Source organism: Aotus nancymaae, unplaced genomic scaffold (assembly GCF_030222135.1).
Source record: "Aotus nancymaae isolate 86718 unplaced genomic scaffold, 86718_ANA_hifiasm-v0.15.2.pri h1tg000067l, whole genome shotgun sequence".
NCBI lineage: Eukaryota > Metazoa > Chordata > Mammalia > Primates > Aotidae > Aotus > Aotus nancymaae.
In genome coordinates this window covers 3,185,479-3,202,592 of record NW_026988482.1, presented here as the reverse complement: position 1 = coordinate 3,202,592, position 17,114 = coordinate 3,185,479, and the positions used below count along the sequence as shown (strand labels likewise).

Here is a 17,114-nt window from a genome sequence, read left to right as displayed (position 1 = left end):
GGGGCCCAGACACCATCTCCCGCGTCACGAGGTCAGCATGGAGAGGGCGTGGGCTGGGGCGCAGCAGGCAGAGGACCCCGGAGTGGCGAGGGCCCCAACGCCTCGGGAGACTTTCTAGACTTGTCTGACGCGGGTCCTTGCTTGAGAGGGAGGGAATGCGGCCGTTCGGGCAGAGCCGGGCCGCAGAGAACTGGAGCCTCACACAGCACCTGCTTGGGGCGCCCCGTGGGTGCCGTGACCCGGGCCGCGGTGACATCAGGTCCACCCGCCGGAGCTCGTCAGCTCCGCCTCAATTTGCCCGCGCGTCGGCTCCCGGCACTGGGCACCGGGCGCTCTCCAGGGCAGCCCGCGGGAGGCCGGCGCGCTCACAGCCCGGAGCCGAGCCCCGGACCGAAGCTGGGAGAGGGAGGCAAGTGAGAGTTCAAAGCGCCGATCTCTACAGAAAACAGTGCACCCTTCCTTCTGTACACGCAGGCAGACCAGGGTAATAAAACGAAGGACACCTCCAGCTTTCCAATCACCTGACACTTCTTTGCAAAGTAGAGCAAGCCTCTCAAGTTCAAACGCCTAGGTGCAGCAAATATCTTTGCATTCCGAAATGAGAGGAAATTCTGTTTGCTTTAGGAGGGAAACTGAGCACAGTGCTCAGGGAATCAGAAATAGCACCTTCATACCAAAGTATAAAATAAAATCCATCTGGAATTGGAATAGAGACAAGAATCTTAGACCTATCTTCATACTCCACCCTTCCAAAGAGAAATCCCCTTACGATTTCAAAATGAGAAAGTAAAGTCCATTATTTTCTAAAGGCCACAGAAGCAAAACAGACAAACTGAAAACAAGAATCATAAAACTGGACAGTGCTGCCAGCAGGGAGAGAGGAGGTTACAAGGCTCCCTTGGTGGTAACAGATGTCAGGTTTCCAGGAAAGTTTTAATAGAAAATAACCATGAAAGACACTAAACTAATTCTCTGGTTTGGGCAACTTTCCTGTCTTTAGAAAGCTCCTTCCACAGCTTTTCTTACTCTAGAACTCCGGAAGCTATGTCCATTTGGACTTCATCCATATTTTCACAGCAAAGGTCAGAGTTTCTCCCCCTTCTTCCTTCTTTAAGGGATTCACCTCATAGGCGAAGTCCTTAGGGAAATCCACCCAGCCCTCTTCCAATTTAGGTCAAAAAAAGAAAGCAAAGCAAAGAAATAAATTAACCCCTATCTCCAACCCTCCTTGTGCCCGCAAAGCAGCCTTAGCTTCCAGAGCAAGAAAACGCAGCAGGAAAAAAAAAAAAAAAAAAAAAAAAAAACCAGAACGAGATGCAAATTATTTTAAGGGCAATAATGTGGGTGAGGGGTTGTCCCCTGGGGAATGTGAACTAAAGTCTCTGCTAAAGCTCAGGGCGAAGGAAACTCCTTCCACAAAGAAAAATATGAGGATCTGTTTTTCAAAATTCTCCTAGAGCAAGAAATAAAACGGGGCTGGGGGTGATGAAAAGTTATCTTAATTATAACAGATAGATAAATAAATAAATAAATAAATAAGCAGTGTCAATCAGCAGGTGATCAAACCATAGTGAAACTTCAATCTCAGAGCAGTTAGCTATAAACTGTTAGCAGTTGAAAAGTAAACCTCTTGCACACAAAGGCACTGTTTAATTTTCGTCTTGTAATGGTTCTAAATGAAGACCCCATCACCATGCAGTTAAGCGGTATTTCTCGTCCCCCTGAGGCGCTGATCAGTTCTTTTTAATGTGAGAAAACTGGCAGCTCAAAACCGTCAATGGAGCTCCCACAACAAAAGTTCTGAAAAGCTGAATGAATTGGGTTTGTAATTACTCTTCCCACCCCCCCTCGCAGCTTATCTCTTATTCATTCAATTTATATTATTGTCAAGGAGTCTTACCCTCAAAATCATTCCCTTACCATTTTACCTAGGGCCACGGAGGAACTTGTGACATGGCAGAAATGGAACCCTGGCCCCCCCACTGCACCTTGCAGCATTCAGACCAATAGGTGGGGAGAGAAGGAGGGACTACCTTGTACCCCAATTTACTCTGAGACGACTAGAACCGAGAGTACTCAGCTCATGGAAACTTCCGCTTTCAAACTTGCATTTTATTGGCAAACAGGAATGTGTATCCTGTCTAAATTCAGGGCCTGCCTGGGTCTCTGAATCCCTGTGACATTTCTACTTAGAAAAGGCAGAGGCTGGACATGAACACCCTCCCCTTTTGCCCCATATTGCAAATCCCTAAAAGACCTTGCCAGACATGAAGTGGATATTAAGTTAAATTATTATGTTGTTTTTTTCTTTTAAACAAAAAACAGTCAGTGAAATAGAAAAGGAGACTATAATTCTGTGGCCCCCACCCCCCACCAACCCAAGAAAAGGTTCTATGAAAAAGTCAGCTTTAGAATGCCAGGGTTCCATGTGTATTTCAATCCAACGTGTTGCTGATGGAGAAGATTCTCCTGAGATTTTCCTACTGTAAGAATGTGTCGATTTCTAGAAATAAGTACAGCTATTACGACCAAATCTACTAGCAGTCTAAATAATTAATTGAAGTGTTGCTCTTTGACCCTTGAAAAGTCCAGTAGGGACACGTTTATAGTAATAATACCTCCGAATGAGCCCTTGTCAAATATTCATTTAGTGGCTAATGTGAGCCATTTTCCCCTGGGATGGTCTGTAATACCAGCTTCCCAGCATTGGCAAGAAACCTTGCTAATCTACTACAGCTCAGCAAAATATTTTAACGCTCTTTATTTAAAGTATGCGGGGAAGGGGGGCAGGTGGTTTGGGGAGAGAAAAAAAATGCAGAAAGGACAGACTATAATCTCACCTTCTTGCACATTTCTATTCTGTGTATAAGATTAACAAAACATTTAAATTCACCCTATTTGACTGGAAATTGAGTGCTTTCATTGAGCAGAATAGTATCCCGAAAACAAAAACAAAAACTAAACACTCAACAACTACGTTCAGCACCGTGAGATAACCGTCTCTGGGCAACGTTATGGGTTTACTCTCCTTGAACATCACATTAGTATTAAAATATTATATGTTCAATATTAATCTAGCCATGAAATTACATATCTCAGGGAACCATTTAATTTAATCACATGAATGAAGGCACAAGATATGTATCTTTTCCTTCAGATGTAGTTTATCAAAAGCATTTATATTTGCAAACAAAATATTTTGACTTTCATTTTTCAACTATTTGGCTTGGAATAGGAGGGGAACGGGAGTTCTCTTGTTTTATGCAGACAGTGACAATTATTCAAAACTAGTTCTACCTCCCAAAATACTGTGCTCCCTTTCCTTTTGCAAAATATTTGAACCTGAGCATTTTGCCAGAAACTTGCTTTTTAGCCCGACCCTGTGAACTGGTTTTTTTTTTTTTTTTTTTTTAAATGAGAGGTGAGTGCAGGGCAATTACTCTAAACCTCTATACATATTTCTAATATATTTCCACTTAAAAAATATATAAGCTATATAGTTGACTGCCTCAAATTCCGGGAATATCCTCCCCACTCCCCCAGCATGATCATTTGGATCTTTATTCAGAGTTTCTTTTGTTCGTATGTGTGAGCAAGAACTGGCGAATGTGCTCATCACCACGTGAATAATCCGTATGTGCATTACAATGGCTGGCCAGGCCGGGGGAAATTCTTTTAGAGTCTCTGCATTAATTAGGGGGGGAAAATGCCTAGCTTAGAATTAGGACCTGGAATAATAATTGTCCCTTCCCAGCACAAGGTTACCCTAAAAATGAGGATTAAAAAAGTAATAAATAAAAAACAGTACATATCCAAAACATAGCAATCTAGAAAACACAGAAAGTACAGAAAATACGAGATATCCCCACTTCAGGCCAGAACTGACATTCGCAACACCACGAGAAAGGAATACTTTCTTGGAAATGAGAAAGTGCGAGCCAACGGGAAGAGCCAACTTGGTGGCTGCAGCAGGTACTTTACTCAAGGGTGGGAGACGCTGCCGCATTCCAACTCCTCCAAAGTTGTAGCAAGTTGACGCTACAAGCTCTTGAAATCGTGGGAAGCAAACCCGTGCTCGTAAGAGTGCCCGACTGTTGGTTCCTGGTCCCCGTGGGTGGGGGAAGATGAGCGAAGCCAGTAGTAAATAAAGTAGAAAAGTCCCTGACTCGGTAACATCATCCGGCTGCCCCAGAGCGAGTGTGGGTTGTGAAGCAGAAGCATCGCTAAATCAAAGACCACGGCGATGGCCCAACTTTTCCACTCCCACTGAGGACAACTAGAGCCTTTCTTTACCTTTCCTAGGGCAACACACACACACACACACACACACCCCAAATCCAGTCGTGTTTCCCCACCCCTTTCCCCTCCCCACGTCTCTACTACTGTAGTAAAACATTGTTAACAGATCAAAAGCATAATCATCTCCAAATGTGATTAGACAGGACAAAGTAAAATATCTACCTCAGAGTTGACTGTTTTCTTCTTTAATATGGCTGTTGCCTGGCTTCTCTTTTGCTTGTTATCAGCTGTAGAGATTATCCGATTTGGGGCTACAGGCTTGGACCCGCGCTGCCAATTTAAGAAATGGAATTCAGGGAGGGAGGGAGAGAGAGGGGAAAAAAGAAAATAAATAATAAAACTATGTTGATGACAAGCCGGGGAGTTTTGCAAGACGTTCTTTTCCTTCCCTCGCCCCCGAACAGGAAAATGTGGAGGAGAAAGTTTATGAAGTCAGGGAACAAAGAAAGCAAACCACTCGTTTCCTCCCAGACAATAGCAGGGCCAGAGTAATCCAAACACCCACCCAGCAGATGAGCACTTTGCATGTCTAGTTTGCAATTATTCTGATACAAGAAGCATCATTTTTCCCTATAGCCAGGTTTCAAAGGGCCATTGTGCCGTGAAGAAAATGAAAACAAAACCAGCCAACCTGGTTCCGATTTGGCTCAATACCCCATCTGCTAAACTACATGAAAAATATCAGAACTGGATCCTTTCTGGCAACAGGTGGCATAAATCAGTTTTCAGTCTAAGTCCCCATCATGCTTATTCATGCTGCTTAGAAAAGGAGGGGGCGGATTTACAATATCTGTCTCTAGTTTCTATTTTAGAAATGACAAAATTTTCAATTTTTCCAGTACTTATTATTCATCCAGCCGTTTCCTTTTCGCAGTTAACATTAGCACATGACGCTGGACTAGTAATACCGAGGTTTTTTGGGCTTTTGCTTTGTCGGCTGAGCACAGTAAGATAATTCCCCAGAGAAGTTATGTATAATCACAGTGTTAACCAAATAAATGAAAGACTCAAGAATAATTTCAGTGTCCATATTTCAAAAATTTATTTATCTCAAACTGTGCATAATGGAGTAAAAACTTAAGTTGAAAATGTACCTGTTATAAGGATGGTATTAGTTCAAATATATACATGGATTCTCGGCAGACTGATTCAAATAACACAGAGCCGAATCTTTTAAAATACAGCTACGGAAAATAAAGAGGAAAAACCTTAAAATATCACAATAAATTTACAGAAATATTACAAACCATAAGAAAATATTTCAAACACAGTAATTTCATGTTTTCTTTTTTATCTGAACAAAATGGAAAGTTGGGATTGAACAAAAGCTATTATAAATTACCAACGATGTCAACCTGCATGGCCATTTTTGCTTTTAACAGTAAGTTATAAAATTTAGTACAATCTAAAACTTTTGCCCTTTTAAACGAGACCACAGAGATGGTTTGCCAGTACTTATTCTAATTTTTTTCCTTTTGTACAATTTTTAATTAAAATGTCCGAATTTTAATAATTTTCTTCTCTCCACGTTTGCAACTGTCCTAAATTTCAGCTGCAGAATCAAAATTCAACAAGAAGCCTCTCCTTGAAAAATATTGGCAAATTCTCAGCTTATAAACAATGGACATTTTGATTGCCATGTTTATCTCGATAAATACTGTACAAAAGTTGCTCGCAAATATTAAAACATTTTTTTTCGTCGCTTGGAGACTAGCTCTAAATATTATTGGTAAAGACTTTTGCAAACTTCCTGCAAAGCTCCTACCGTACCACTAGAACTTTTAAAAAGTTTTTCGTAGCTTTCTTTCCTCCAGATCTATACAAGGTCCATTCCCCCGCCCTCCCCACCCCTCCCCCCTGGTTTTCTCTGTACAAAAATAAGTCCCCAAAAAGAAGTCCAGGATCTCTCTCATAAAAGTTTTCTTGTCGGCATCGCGGTTTTTGCGTGAGTGTGGATGGGATCGGTGTTCTCTTTCGCAGCTGTCATTTGCTGTGGGTGATGAGATTCTTCTTCTTCTTCTTTTTTTTTTTTCCTTTTTCTTTTCGAGCATACCGGGCTTTCTCCACGCTGTTTCCGACTCTCCTCTTTGCATCCCTCCCACTGATTCCCCTCGATCTTGTCGGAGAATGCCTCCCCCGTCCAGTTCGCGGTCCGGCCCTCACATGTGCGAGAGCGGCAGTGTGCCGTTGATGGCCGTGCCGGGCACCGGGCCGCTCTGGTAGTGCTGGGACATGTGCAGTCTGCTGGGCGCGGCGGGCTCCGGCACCTCGGCGCCAGGGAGGTACATGCTGATCATGTCCCGGAGGTCCCCGGCCTGGCAGGGCGCCCTGGAGTGCGAGGAAGAGGTCACCACGGGCGGGCTGGAGCTCGCCTCCGACTTGACCACCGAGCCCATGGAGCCCAGCGCCATGCCGGGCGTGCCCTGCTGCGAGTAGGACATGCTGTAGGTGGGCGAGCCGTTCATGTAGGTCTGCGAGCTGGTCATGGAGTTGTACTGCAGCGCGCTCACGTCGTAGCGGTGCATGGGCTGCATCTGCGCCGCGCCGTGCGCGTTGAGGCCCGGGTGCTGCGGGTAGCCCAGCTGCTCCTGCATCATGCTGTAGCTGCCGTTGCTCCAGCCGTTCATGTGCGCGTAGCTGTCCATGCGCTGGTTCACGCCCGCGCCCAGGCCGGCGCCCACCCCGACCCCGCCGGCCATGCCGTTGCCGCCGGGCGCCAGCAGCCCGCCGGGCAGCGTGTACTTATCCTTCTTCATGAGCGTCTTAGTTTTCCGCCGCGGCCGGTACTTGTAATCCGGGTGCTCCTTCATGTGCAGCGCGCGCAGCCGCTTGGCCTCGTCGATGAACGGCCGCTTCTCCGTCTCGGACAGCAGCTTCCACTCGGCGCCCAGGCGCTTGCTGATCTCCGAGTTGTGCATCTTGGGGTTCTCCTGGGCCATCTTGCGCCGCTGCCCGCGGGACCACACCATGAAGGCGTTCATGGGCCGCTTGACGCGGTCGGGGCTGTTCTTCTGGTTGCCGCCCGCCGCCGCCGCCGCCGCCGCGGTGGGGTTGCCGCCGCCGCCCCCCGAAGTCTGCTGCGGGCCCGGCGGCTTCAGCTCCGTCTCCATCATGTTGTACATGCGGGCGCTGTGCGCGGGCCCGGCCCGCCGGCGGCCGCCGACCCTCCTCGGCCCGGCCGGGACTTTGGGGGGCCCGGGGCGGGGGGGCGGAGGAGGGGAGGCGGGCGGGGGTGCCGGGAGAGCGCGGGGCTCCGCGAGGAGAATCAGGCGAGGAACAGTTTGGGGGCAAAAAAGCGAGAGAGGCAGAGACCGGAATCAGGATCAAAAAAACACCGCGCGTTCCCTCCTCCTCCGGCCGGAGCCGCCGCCGCCGCCGCGGATTGTTATGGTTATTTTTTGGAAAGGCTTAAGCCCGGGGCTCAAACTTCTCTCCTTTCTTTCTCCTCTTCTTTCTCTCGGTCCCCGTCTTAAAGAGGCAGCAAACTACTTTCCCCCTTTTGCAAACACTCTCTTCTCTGCCTTGACAACTCCTGATACTTTTTTGAACAAGTTAATAGACAACCGTCCATGTGACGGGGGCTGTCAGGGAATAAATGGGTTTCCGGCGACCAATCAGCGCGCGGCGGCTCCTCCACTCGGGCCCGGCCTCGCCGCCGGGTTTTGCATGAAAGGGGGCGGGGCCTCGCGGGCCGCCGGCGCGGGGAGGGGAGGGGAGGGGAGGGGAGGGGAGGGGAGGGGAGGGGAGGGGAGGGGAGGGAGGGGAAGGAGGGGGCGGCGGGGAGGGAGGCGGCTCCGGGCCGGCCTGCCAGCCACTGAGAAACCTTTGTATCCCCCTCGCAGCAACAGGTCACGCCACACGCCTTTTCGAAGGAAGTGGGTAAACAGCACCAAGACTACGTGGGTTTTTTCTTTTTTAAACTTAACACTGATTTACTTTTTGGTGCAGGGTGCTGAAGTGAGGATGGGACGCGGGGGGCAGCTAAGGTGCGGGGGTGGGGCAGGGCTCAGTGGGTGGCTGGGGCGACGGTCCAGCTCGTGTTTCTGGAAACCGCCAGTGCAGGACTTGGTGTGTCATTGTTCCGCCGCTCATCCGCAGCAGTGCCCCAGCTCCTGCCCCTCTGCGGCTCCCACGCCGCGCGCTGGCCTCGCCCCTCTTCCCCCGCAGCTGCCGGCGTTCCCGCACGCCCTTCAGACACGGTCCCCACTGGAAGTTAGGAGACTCGAACCTCTGTCCTCGAAGCCTTCCTTGCTTCCACCTAACGCGCTCTGTTCTTAAACATCAATCCTGCTGGGACCACGAGGCCGACTCCAGGGCTGGGAACCCGCAGGCCTTGGGAAGCTGCCATCTCTCTGTCCCACTCAGCTCTTTGGCCCAGGAAACCGCAGCTCGCCCTCTTACTCCCAGCCCCATCTCCCACTGGCCTGCCTCCAATCAAACGGAGCAAAGGGGATGCTCCTACGCTCTCCCCCCGCTCCCCATTCCCACCCCAGGCCTCCCCCAAAGAGGGATTTCAGTCGTGCGGGCTCCAAATGGGGGCTGGGGAAAGCGAGAGAGAGACACACGGAAGGGCGCTCCAAAGTGCAGGCGATGGGGGAGGGCAACCAACTTCCTGGCATCCCACGGCACTGTGCGGAGGTGGCATTTGGGCCCCAGTCACAAACTCCCTCCCACGCAGGGTTCCCTGGGCGCCAGCAGAACCAGCCCTGGCATTTCCCCCGTGTGTTTCCACCGTGGTGGCCGCAAAGCCCGGGCCGCTGAGGGGCTCCAGGCCTGGGAGGCGGGGTCCAGGCTCTCCAGGCACAGGTGCAGGCAGCGCACGCAGGGAGCAGGCGGCAGGCACTGGGGCGCGGGGAGCAGCCCGGCGAGGCCCGGGTTAGAGGAGGATGAGATGGGGGCGGGGGTAGGGGCTCAGGAATCTTGCCCGCCCAGGACCCAAGAGGGTAATTTTAGCCGCTCTCCCATTGTCCCGACGTAAAGATTTCAATAGGTAGGCGCTCAATGCGGAGGGCAATGGCAGCACGTCCGCTACAAATAGGTAGTTTTGTTTCTCTTGTTGTCGCTACACGGAGTCAAACAAAGCCTCGTCTAAGTTTCCTTCCACTCTCTTGTTGGGATCTTTGTGGCTAAAATGCACTTGACTACAAAGGCTGGGGTGGGGGGAATAAAGAAAAAAAACAAAAACGCTGATGCTGTTTCTTTTTTATAAAGGGCTTAAACCATCCGCGTTACTTATTTGCTTTCTTCTGTAACACTCTCTCCGCCCCTCCTCCCGGGCCTACCCTTACTCACCCTAAGAAAATGTACTGAATAGTATCTCGCAGCCACGTTCCATTTATTATCTTTACAAAACGGTGGCTTGTTTTGTTCCTTACTAACCTTCTTCCCATAATCACACCTCCGACCCCCAACTTCTCCAATCTCTGCCCTCCCTAGCCTGTTACTGTCAAACTCACACTAAATATGCCCACTGGAAACTCCGAAAAGTTGAAAAAAAAAAAAGAAAGAAAGAGAAAAGAACTCTGCAGACTTTCCTTAAGTTATTTCCAGTCAACCTTCCTGCCCACCCCACCCCCCAAAAGGTTCTCCTTTTTCTCTCTTAAGTTATGGTTTGCTTTAGTTCTTGGGAACCCGGAAAGGGTGAGACTGGCTTTCTCAAAATGCACACATATTCGGTGCTCTCCAAAATAAAGCACAGCTTTCTGTTGAATCGAGGTGAAATATTAAGGTAAACAAGGACCTGGAGATTAGGAAGGAGAAAAGGTTGACAAGATCTGGGGAAGGAAGAGAAGGCGGCCACCGGCTTTTCAGCGCGGCTGGTTTCAGGGATGTGGCTGGTGCGCCCCCTGCTGGTTGATTTGCTTTTCCAAGACCATTACTTATACCTTTAAAAGAAGGTGCTTGAAAATAATTAAGGTAAAAAAAAAAAAAAATGAGGGGGATGGAAGATCAAACTAATTATACATAATCTAAACAAAAGAAAAGTTAACATATCGTATAAGCTTCGGAACCAACTCATAAGAATAAGATTTAATTTGCCTAACTTAGAAATATACATACAACCTCGAGATAAGTGGGAGGTCAGACCATGGGGAAAAAACAGGTACAAATTATGAGACTCAGCGTGTGAATGAATTATGATTGTCCAGACGCCACGAAGGGCAGACCAAGCACCACTTTATGATCGTGTATGTAACGGTCTGCTTAATAGCATTATTCCAAAAACTTTAAAAAGCTTGTGGATAATTGTGTGAAGAAACAACCAGGGAGTTGATGTGGATCAGGGCGGTGTATATTTGTTAAAATGAATACTAATAACAGATGGAACAGATTGTTATAGACGCAAATCTTTTAAATCTCGCTGCCTCTCAAGGCACGTTTTTTTTTCCTTGGGAAGCTATATAAAAGCTTTTACACATTCTCAGATGCATGTGTTTGTGCATGAACTCTATAATAATGTATTTAAGAGGTTAAAGGGGTTGGCTAGGTCTTTTATTAATTGCTTTTATCACATAAATAAGCTATGGAAATACATTACAATTGTGTTATCATTGGTTGCATTTATTTACAGCTTTATTTTAATTAAGCCTGCTGTACTTATCGAGACAATGAACTAACTGTGGCTGGCGTTTATGCATAATAATATGCTATGAAAATAAGATTAAAGAAGATGGTGATAGCAGAAACATTTTCTCATTAGATTTTTTAGAACATATGCATTTAAAAAAATCAGATCACTGCCCACTCTATTTCAACCCGGTACCATCTCTAATCCCTAAATATGATAACTATAACAATTCCAATAGATGACAGAAGCAACACTGTTTTAGATTTGTGATAGACAGCTACAGGACTAACAACAATACACCACTGAGACTAGCAGACAATCAAAAAAGACCTGGAACAGGATGCTTCATCCTCTGAGATTCTAAAATGTTGCTATTGGCACAATTTATGAAAATTGAAAGTGCTTAATCTAAAAGAGAGTGTAACACTTCCCTTCCATGGGTAGCAAAAAGCTACATAGTTTTAGAGCAAGCTTAGTAATTAGGAACAAAAATACCTAACTCCTGGAATATTCTCATTTTATTTTGTTCTATTATAGGCCCTAGCCCAAAACTCAATTTTATTTAAACATCTTTTACGTTGATTTTTCTCTCCTAAAGTCTCCCCAGCCCTCCTCTCAAGTATTATGTCTGAAACCAACTGACGATTTTGTGGAGATAGGGGACTGTAGACTTATTTTTTCTTCTTAGTGTCAAATAAAGGTTTAACTTGCAGTAATTAGGTGAGAACTAGCCAAGCATCTTACTATTATGATGCTTGTTAAAAAACGCTTCTTTTCTGCATCTGCATTTGAGTGTGTTCCCCTCCTCTCTTAATCTTCTTATGGAAATGAAGGCAAACGGCAGGGAACCTGCAGAGTCTTGGAGAATGTCCTTGTTAACTGGAATTTCTCAGCATTGCTAATTAGCAGAGTTTGACGACCACCAGTATTGGGGGAAAGCTCTGTTTAACCACTCACAAACCATTCTGAGGAAGAGCAGACTAATTTTATTTTGTAATTAAAATCTGAAAAGGGCCCTATTTGACAGTTAGGGCTATGAGAGTTTTATCTCCCCGTGAAATAATTACTGCCTTGATAACTCAATTTTCTGAAAAATGTCAACTGTGGGCTCCAAAAGTTTTAATTTCATTACGTAAGGAAAAAAAGTGAGAAAAATAGAAGAAAATGTACAGGAAGGTTTCTAATTCTAGAACTGGTTAAATATACTAGGAGCCAGATTTGGCCAAATGAAGGTTTTTTCCTCCCTTTTTTGTCATGTTTCCTCCGGATCCTAACCTTCCAACAGTCTCCTCTAAAAGTGACCATAGCAGCAATCACACTGAGTGAGAGCTCATACCAGGAGTCCAGTAAGCGAGAGGCAAATACCACTGAAGAGCAAAGTGCAGCAACTAGAGGAAAGTTTCTAATTTTAAAGGCCAAAAATAAAGGGCAACTTCAATGTTTAGGACGGTGCTGGTACAATTTGGTGAGATGAGACTTTATTTATATTTATCCTGTAATACAAGAAATCTGAGAATTGCAGAGTAAGGAAACTTGGCATAAGCCAATGTTAAAAACATTTCCTTCTCCTCTGGAAGTCACAAAAGATCTGTGTCACTTCAAATTGGAGCATGCTACACAACTTCCAGAATGACCAAAGCTTGATTCTTCATTTCAGAAACAAACACATATAAATGAAGGTAAATAAGTGCATTAGAGGATTTTGTTTTCCCTTCAAAGAGCATTGCATACTTTCTGAAAATAATCAACAAGAAATAAGCTGGAAAGGGATAGGATGTAGAAAGAGCAGAAATTAAAAACTGAATTGTACCATTGTCAAACTTGATTTCCTTTAGACTGTGAAGCCTCCTTCACAGGAATTCCTAGAGGGAACAGACACCTTAATTTTTATAACACAATTTTCAAAATGATAGAAACTCTTTCATCCACATTTCCCCCATTTTTTTTTTCCTATGTCAAACTGATCGGATTTTGGAAGTCTGAAGGATTAGTGCCAGAAACTATAATGACTGTTTCTAGATGAGACAAAGAATAAACATATATCTCTATCCCTTTCTATGTGCTAAGATGGAGGTATGCACATGGCTGCATGGTACACTAGCAATTGCAAATTGCTTAATCATACTTTTTTCTTCTTGTCTCTCCCTTCACCACCTTGCTTTTAATTTCCAGAAGTGGTATTACACTTAACAAATGAACAAGGGATAACAATTGCTGTTTCAGTCCAGACCCAATTTCACCAAATAATTTCACTCAAGAGCTGTAAGGACCCTTGAAGCCTAAGGAATGCAGAACTGCTTTGCATTCAGCTCCCCTTTTTACTCCCTCTCTTTCATTTAATTCTCACTGATGAAATAAATACATTTTGAAAAGAATTCAATAGTTATAAAACTAAATATATTTCCCCTTGCTTTAAATTATAGCAACAAAAGTAGTGTATAATCGTTTGTGTATGCCTTTCGAGCTGTGTATAGTAATCATCATGTTACTTATAGTATCATATATGTACATCCTTCTTATATTCTAGCTCAAATATTTCCTGGAGAAATTAACTCACACTTCACGATTTCATTTCCCTTTCTGAATTATCGAGCAATTTTAACATAAGTTAAGATTTTATCCTTGCACTATAGCCATTGTCCAGGAGAAAATGTAGTGTGACCATTAAATGACTTAATTATTTTAAATGTAAATTCCCCTTTAAAAACGTAAAGAGCTGCCACCAGTGGTTTTCAGGTGCATTGAATCCATGATTTTTAGTTTTGAAATTAGGAGAAGAGAATTTTCTAAAAGGCAAGATGATCAATAGGAACTCCAGGTAGCCCAAAAAGCCACTGGGCCTTTTACACCTGTAGATCATTGCTTGAGAGTCTCAATGCCGAGCTCTCTGACTGACCACACTACCTTATGCAATCAATCACACCAAAGGAAAAGGTCTCCCTTAGAATCCCAATTTTCCAACGGCTAGGGTCATTACCCTCATTTTGGAGAAAAAAAAACAATTGTTTTAAATTCTCCAACTGTGATTACTTCGTTTAGTTGTGACCATAACTTTTGTGAGGGAAACCTACACTTTCCTTAAGCTTTTCCTAGCCAGTATTAAATGACACTCCAGGGCAGGCTGGGCTACCCTTTCACTGCAAGGACCATCTACCAAGCAGGGAAAACCTCTTTCCCTTAGCTTGGTCCCTTCCACACCGCATAAATGGAATTTTGTCTTCTTTCTTCTGGAATCTCATGGAACACACTGCTACTGTGTTATCTACAAGTTCCCTTTCCAGAAGTACAGTTGGGCTCAATACAAACCACAAAGGTGAAAAAATCTCAGAGGGCTGATGTGTTTGGCACCCAAAAAAGCAAGTTGGGGAAAGAAATTAGATCTATGTAACATGTGAGGGACAGAGAGGACTACTACCTGAGGAAAAGGAATAAAGCTTTCACCTGTGGCATGAAAAGAAGTTAGAGCGAACCACTGGGGGGAAAAGGTCATCCTACGATCACCATCACCCCTAAGCGAAACTATTACCACTTTTTTTCAAAGATCTGCAGCTGCGCCTTGCCCAGGAAAGTGCTCTAAATCAAAGTGTACACCCATCCTGGGCCGGCTGGCATCCTCAAGGCCTCCCATTGACATCTGGAACCCTCTCCCAGAAGCTCTTCTGGTCTCAAAAGAAGTGCCTGAGAAGTCAGCCTTCCCAGGGGCCCACTTCTGCTTGCCCCCAGCGCCCCCCTTCCAGTCCCGGCTCAGATGGAGTTGGGCTTCCAAACCCATCCCAATGGAATTCTCAGATCGCTGGCCTGATAATCTTTAAAGGCTCCTTCGGGCTGGGGCTCTGACTTTTGTCTTCCCTCCCACCCTTCTTCCCTTTTTGTCGGCTCTCCCCACTCCTTTTTCGTCTCGCCCCACCCCCACTCCTTAATTTGAAGATCATTGACACGATAGGCTGTAATGAGTCCTTCAGAAACTGTTATGATCTACAGTGACAATCTCTGCACCTAATTCACAGATTATTGACAAGCACCGTGGGCTCAATGGTGTCAAGTTGTACTTGTGTTTCAACACCCTCCAGCAACCCACGTAGCTGCTGGGCCCGGGATTAGGACCCGCAGTCTGGCAGTGCTTATCTGCCCGTCTGAGTGATGGAGAGATGAGTATCAGTCTGTACCTCAACTCCTTCAAGCCCGGCTGGGCTTTCTCCCTGGCGCCTTTGTCTGTCTCAGGGTTGGAGCAAAGAAACTAAGAGATCTCCACAGTTTAAAAACAGAGTAAAAGGGCAAATTTAATACATGAGAGCTCATCCTTGAATCTTAATTTTTAATAGTGAGTCGTGTCCCCCACACCCAAAACTATCAAGCTCCAAACCCCATCAAGCTGGAATATAGGAAGGATGGACATACATGATACTGTGTACATACGCACTGTTTTCAGAGTTCGGGTTCTTTCCTGGGTTCATCATGACAGGTGTGAGGGATGAGGGGACAAGGGGCTGAGGAGTTGGCACGGGCTCGGCGGGCCTAAGCCTGGTGGGCCCATCCGCCTGGATCGTCCTCAGAATCCGGCAAGATTGGTTACTTACAAAGCAGGGCGCCCAGCCAACCGCGCGGGCTCGGGCCTGGACGCTGGGACAGGAGACCAAAAATGCCCGCCCCGCCCCTAAAGGCGCTTTACCGCCGCGGAGAAATGCGGCCCGTTGCCAGCCGCTGCGACTTTCCCTGCTACTAAGGAATCATTCACTCGCTGCCCCCTCCTCAGACCCCAAAGACGGAGGGGCCGCCTTCCTGCCGGCCGCCTTGGGGCGTGGGATCCGGGCAGGTGCGGGGGCCCCCTGGGAACACAGAAAGAACACTGCGTCGGGAGAGCTGCGTGGCATTCCCAGGCCTGGGCCGCCCGCTTGTTTAGCTCTTTCCTCATCTGGGGGTTATGCTTTCACCACGGGCCCCAGAAAGTTGGGGACTCGCTCCCGCACGCCCACGCGCCCGCTGCCAGGTGCGGCTTCTCCCTCCCGCCTTCACCCCGCGGCCTGCGGCTACCCCACAGGCCGGGACCCCTGGGCGCTGCACAGGGTGGACATCCCCGGGACTCTGCTATTGCACGTCCGACTTCACTTCCGAACAGCAGGCACGACTCCCTTTCTGGCGTCGCCTCCAGCATTTTGCTGGCTTTGGCCTCCCTACCCCACGGGCTGCGGGAACCGCTGCGCAGCCTGCGGACCTCGGCCGTCAGCGCGCCGCTTCTTACCCTACCCGGCTGGCGCGGGTTCACAAAACTAGCACCGACTACATATTTCTGGAATGGGGACAAGCCTTCTGGTAGAGCGAAGGGTGGGGGTGCTGCGGCTGGAATCCCGCTTGCCTGTCATTTCGATAGAATTCGGGGTAGAGATTTACCAAAAGGCTTGATTCTTCTCCTGCCATTGCATCTGAAGCTACTTACTAAGCACGCTAAGCCGAGATCCAGTGCTGGAACCAGATGGAGAAGTCAGTCACTTGTCATCGCACTGAACGGCAATTCCCCTTGAAATATTATCTCGAATTCGCTAATTTGGGGAATGGGAAGAATAAACATAAAGCTAGCATAAACCTTCCATTGCCACAGTATTCAATATTTTAAAAAGCCATTCCTTTATGAAAAATAAAGCCGACTTCCGTCAATAAACAAACTTTAAAAAGAGTGATCTCTAAACTTCTTAAGGTTAAAAGTTAAAATTAATAACTATATCCCCGAAGATGTAAATATTAAAACATCTTGCTCATTTGGCACACGAATTATTTCTATTTGATTTGAAACAATTAAGCAAACCCACATTTCCCTATTGTTTTAAATTCAGAAGATGTGCCATTTTTACAGTTTCTCTTTCTGAAACAATTCAAAGGCTACTTTTGCCCTCACTTGCTGACCGAAAAAAGAAGAGAAAAAAGTCAAAGCTCTTTATTATGTAGACGAGTAGTTTTTGGAAGTGCAAAAATTCTCCTCTTTCCCTAGGATAATTTGAATTCCTGGTCGACGAAATGCTGAATTTCAAAGACAACCTTCCTTACCATTGGCACACCTTCCCTAAAATCCTACGGCTACCGTGAAAGAAAAAAGACCAGGCACCTGTTTCTTAGCCAGTATTTGGGAAGGAAAAAGTTTGACCAAGATTGGTTTGGGGGATGGGAAGCACTCAAAGACGACACTGGTCTTTTAATTACACTCCGGAAATAAATACGTAAAAGCAAGTTATTTCGTTTACTCGGAGGCTCAGTG

At 46.4% G+C, this 17,114-nt stretch overlaps 1 protein-coding gene and 1 long non-coding RNA gene across 12 annotated transcripts in view; both read right to left on the bottom strand.

The window, feature by feature from the left end:
* The window catches only part of LOC135270792 (uncharacterized), a 718,673-nt gene that overhangs the window by 25,223 nt on the left and 676,336 nt on the right, over positions 1 to 17,114 (bottom strand). For all 11 annotated transcript variants that reach the window (XR_010338923.1, XR_010338920.1, XR_010338921.1 and 8 more), the window contains one exon: positions 4,462 to 4,569. This is a non-coding gene — a long non-coding RNA (uncharacterized LOC135270792). The remainder of the gene's footprint in view (positions 1 to 4,461; positions 4,570 to 17,114) is intronic.
* SOX2 (SRY-box transcription factor 2) lies at positions 5,327 to 7,421 on the bottom strand. Its single transcript, XM_021674516.2, has one exon. The coding sequence runs from the start codon at positions 7,419 to 7,421 to the stop codon at positions 6,459 to 6,461; it is 963 nt and encodes a 320-aa protein (XP_021530191.2). The 3' UTR covers positions 5,327 to 6,458.